Source organism: Lactuca sativa, chromosome 8 (assembly GCF_002870075.4).
Source record: "Lactuca sativa cultivar Salinas chromosome 8, Lsat_Salinas_v11, whole genome shotgun sequence".
Taxonomy (NCBI): domain Eukaryota; kingdom Viridiplantae; phylum Streptophyta; class Magnoliopsida; order Asterales; family Asteraceae; genus Lactuca; species Lactuca sativa.
The window spans coordinates 160,376,734-160,380,157 of NC_056630.2; the positions used below are offsets into that span (position 1 = coordinate 160,376,734).

The window sequence follows — 3,424 nt, forward strand, 5'->3', positions numbered from 1 at the left end:
CATCCTCCTTCCCCAACCTTCCTTCGCGCTCTCTCCCTTTTAAGTAATGTTCCCGAGTTTTAGAAAAAAAAAAGGGAAAGAAAAGAAGAGAAGTGAAATGAAAAGATATTGTATTTTCATATTTCTGAGTTTGAAGGAAATAAAAAAATAGAAATTTTATGTGTCCTCAAATTTAAAGGAAAAAAAAATTTAGTTGAGGTTTTATTTTTAACATCTAATTCTTTTCTTCACAAATATTTTCAAATTATAAGGAAAATTAGGAGGAAAATTTATCTTTTCTCTTCATTTCACATCCTTCCAATTCATTTTATTGAAAAACTCCAAAACATTAGTTTTCTTTTTCCTTTATTTTCAGCTCCATCTACTCCTTTCATTCTTTAACACGACAAGATACATCATGTTTTTTACACTTAACATTAACAAGATACGAACACGAATTCAAATTTCACTTTTGTCTCAATTTCGTTTCGTACTATGTATTTTTTATTGTGTCGTGTAATCAATTGTCACCCCTAATTATCTCTTTAAGCATGACTCGTGAACTAAACGGTAGCCTCTTGTTGATTTTTGCAATTAATGAATTTACTAAAATCTAAGCTTACTTTAAATAACCATCTAATTTAGGTATCATTACAAGTTTACAACCCCAAACTCTAATGATTAAAGCCTATTGCCAATCTTTTCTACTTTAACTTCAATTATTCATCTAAAAATTAAGATATCTTAATTTCTCACATTTCTTTCATTTCAAAAACCATCCCTTCATCTTTAAGGTGTTGTTTGTTTTTTTGAAGCCAAAATGTCTGTAGTCTGCGGACATCTGCAAGTCTCTGCGGCAGAAGAAGTGGACCAAATGTCTGCAGTCTGCAATAAGAAGACTGTTTATTTTTAACGTGTGCGGCTGTTGAAATAAATTAATTTTTCAAACTTAATTTCATATCATAAAGATTAAAAATGCATTTTCAACAAAAAGAGAAAGAAAAAAAAAACGGGTGGGTTTTTTTTTGTTTGTTTAAATGAGGTCTAAAGACCTTTGAAGACAGTGACCCATATCTACGCCAGGAAAACCTTGTGCAGACGTTTTTTAGTCTGCGTACTTCCAAAAAACAAACACTTTGCAAGGGCATATGTCTGCGCGGCGCAGACAAAAGTGGTTGCACAGCTCTTCACCAAAAACAAAAAAAAAAAAAAAAAAAAAAAAAAAGTCCCTAAGACTTTAACCCTTCTCCTAATTATCCTATTAGGCCGAACGGAGTGGGGTGAGAGAAGCTTCCCTCCCCTCTTGAACACCACTCGGGAAAAAAGGTGGGGGAAGAGGGTGCCGCACTCTCTCTCCTCTTCTCATTGGCCACGTTTTTTTTTTTTTTTCATCTTTTTTAATATTTATAAAATTATATAGTTATTATAAAAATATAAAAAATATATCAAAATTCATGGCTTTTAATTACCTACAAAATGAATATAATATATGTATAAAATATATTTAAAAAAAAAATGGAGAGAAGGACTTCCCACCCATTCCTTGGCTTTTTGGTGAGGAAAATAAAAGTGGGAGAACGAGGGGTATGACCCACCAAAAGTGAGGGAAGAGTCCCTCCCCCACCTTCTGGTATTAATATTTTAATCCATGAGATAATTTAACTCAAATAATTGGAATTATCAATAGTTAAAGTTTAAACTTATGCTTATGCTTCTCTTGAGTTAACAAAAATGGAACGAGGAAATTGGCATGGGTTTGGCGTTGTTCTTAAAGAACTTGAATTAGAACCAATGTTAAACAAAAAAAACAAATCATCCCTCAAATTGCAACAGATAATCAAACTTAATTGCATAATAAATTGATACAATAGTTTATAACAACCAGAGTTGTGTATCCCTTCATCTTTCTTAAAACCTTATAAAACTTTTACTAAAAAGTAAAATCCCAAATCTAAATAAAACCAAACCCTATAACCCCTTCCCGGAGACCCTCGCCGGCGATCCTTTTACTCCGACCGGTTGGCATACCTTTCAACATTCTTATCAAGGTTCAAACCCACCATGGCTTCACCCAATCCACAACTCACCTCCGCCAGCATCGCCGGATCGGTGTAATGCGTCACCGCCTGAACAATAGCACGTGCCCGGCGAGCCGGGTCGCCGCTCTTGAACACCCCCGACCCAACAAATACGCCGTCGCATCCCAACTGCATCATCAGAGCTGCATCCGCCGGAGTTGCAACGCCTCCTGCTGCAAACTGCACCACCGGAAGCCGCCCCAGTTGCTTCGTCTGCATCACTAAGTCATATGGGGCTGCGATTTTCTTCGCGAAAGTGAAGACCTCATCGTCGTCCATGTTTGCCAGAACCCTAATGTCCCCCATCACAGATCTAACATGCCTCACCGCCTCAATTATGTTGCCTGAAAAGATCGATGAAAAATTGGTATAAATTCACTAAACAAATCCCCTGAATCTGCATGTTTCTTTCTGATTAGAACCCAATAATGAAATCAAGGACTTAACAGGATAAGATAGAACGAAATCTGTAAAACATACCAGTTCCTGCTTCGCCTTTAGTACGAATCATGGCAGCTCCTTCACGAATCCTTCTCAAAGCCTCACCCAGATTCCGGCAACCACAAACGAACGGAATCCTGAAATTGTGCTTATTAATGTGGTTCATATCATCTGCCAACGTCAACACCTCGCTCTCATCCACATAATCGACTCCAATTGCTTCCAGAATCTGAGCCTCAACGAAATGCCCAATTCGAGCCTTCGCCATGACAGGTATCGTGACGGCTTGTTTGATTTCCTTGATGAGTTGTGGGTCACTCATCCGTGCAACGCCGCCTTGTGCACGGATGTCGGCGGGCACGCGCTCTAGCGCCATGACGGCACACGCGCCGGCTTCTTCTGCTATCCGGGCTTGTTCAGCGTTAACCACGTCCATGATGACGCCGCCTCGGAGCATTTGAGCAAGGCCGACTTTGACGGAGAAGGTGGACTTCTTGCTCTCTGTTAACGCGCCGTTGCCGTAAACTGCGACTACTCCGGTGCCGTCCATCGTTTTCTTGCCCTTTTGATCTTCGATATGTGTGATTTTGGGAAGAGAAACGGTGGTTTCTGTAAGAGGGTTGGAGAAGAGAGATTGAGGAGTGGCGAGTTTTGGGCTTTGAATGCTTCTGATATATTGGGGGTTGGGGATGAGAGAGAGGGAGAGTGTGACTGTGTGTAATCTACTGGAGTACGAAATTAGGGAAGTTGTTAGTTAAAGCCCTTGTACTTTTTAACTTGGCAAAAATGAACACCTATGATTTTACTTATATCAAGACATAACACTTCTATGCTTTTATATGTTGTTATGAATGCAAAAAAAAAAAAAAAAAAAAAAAAAAAAAATCATAGGTAAAATAGTAATTTTGCAGTGAGACCTCGAAATT

At 38.6% G+C, this 3,424-nt stretch overlaps 1 protein-coding gene across 1 annotated transcript; it reads right to left on the reverse strand.

Annotated features, from left to right (window-relative positions):
• Window positions 1-1,798: 1,798 nt before the first annotated feature.
• LOC111881704 (probable pyridoxal 5'-phosphate synthase subunit PDX1) lies at window positions 1,799-3,175 on the reverse strand. Its single transcript, XM_023878089.2, has 2 exons — window positions 2,538-3,175; window positions 1,799-2,401 (listed from the first exon to the last, which is right to left on the reverse strand). Exons 1-2 carry the CDS (start codon window positions 3,046-3,048, stop codon window positions 1,986-1,988), a joined length of 927 nt encoding a protein of 308 aa, XP_023733857.1. The 5' UTR covers window positions 3,049-3,175; the 3' UTR covers window positions 1,799-1,985.
• Window positions 3,176-3,424: the final 249 nt, after the last annotated feature.

Bases quoted from the DNA above. Each gene is read 5' to 3' on its own strand.
- LOC111881704 (XM_023878089.2), bottom strand. From the start codon at position 3,048: ATGGACGGCACCGGAGTAGTCGCAGTTTACGGCAACGGCGCGTTAACA. The intron at 2,402-2,537 runs GTATGTTTTACA...CGATCTTTTCAG, and splicing joins TAAAGGCGAAGCAGGAACTG to GCAACATAATTGAGGCGGTG.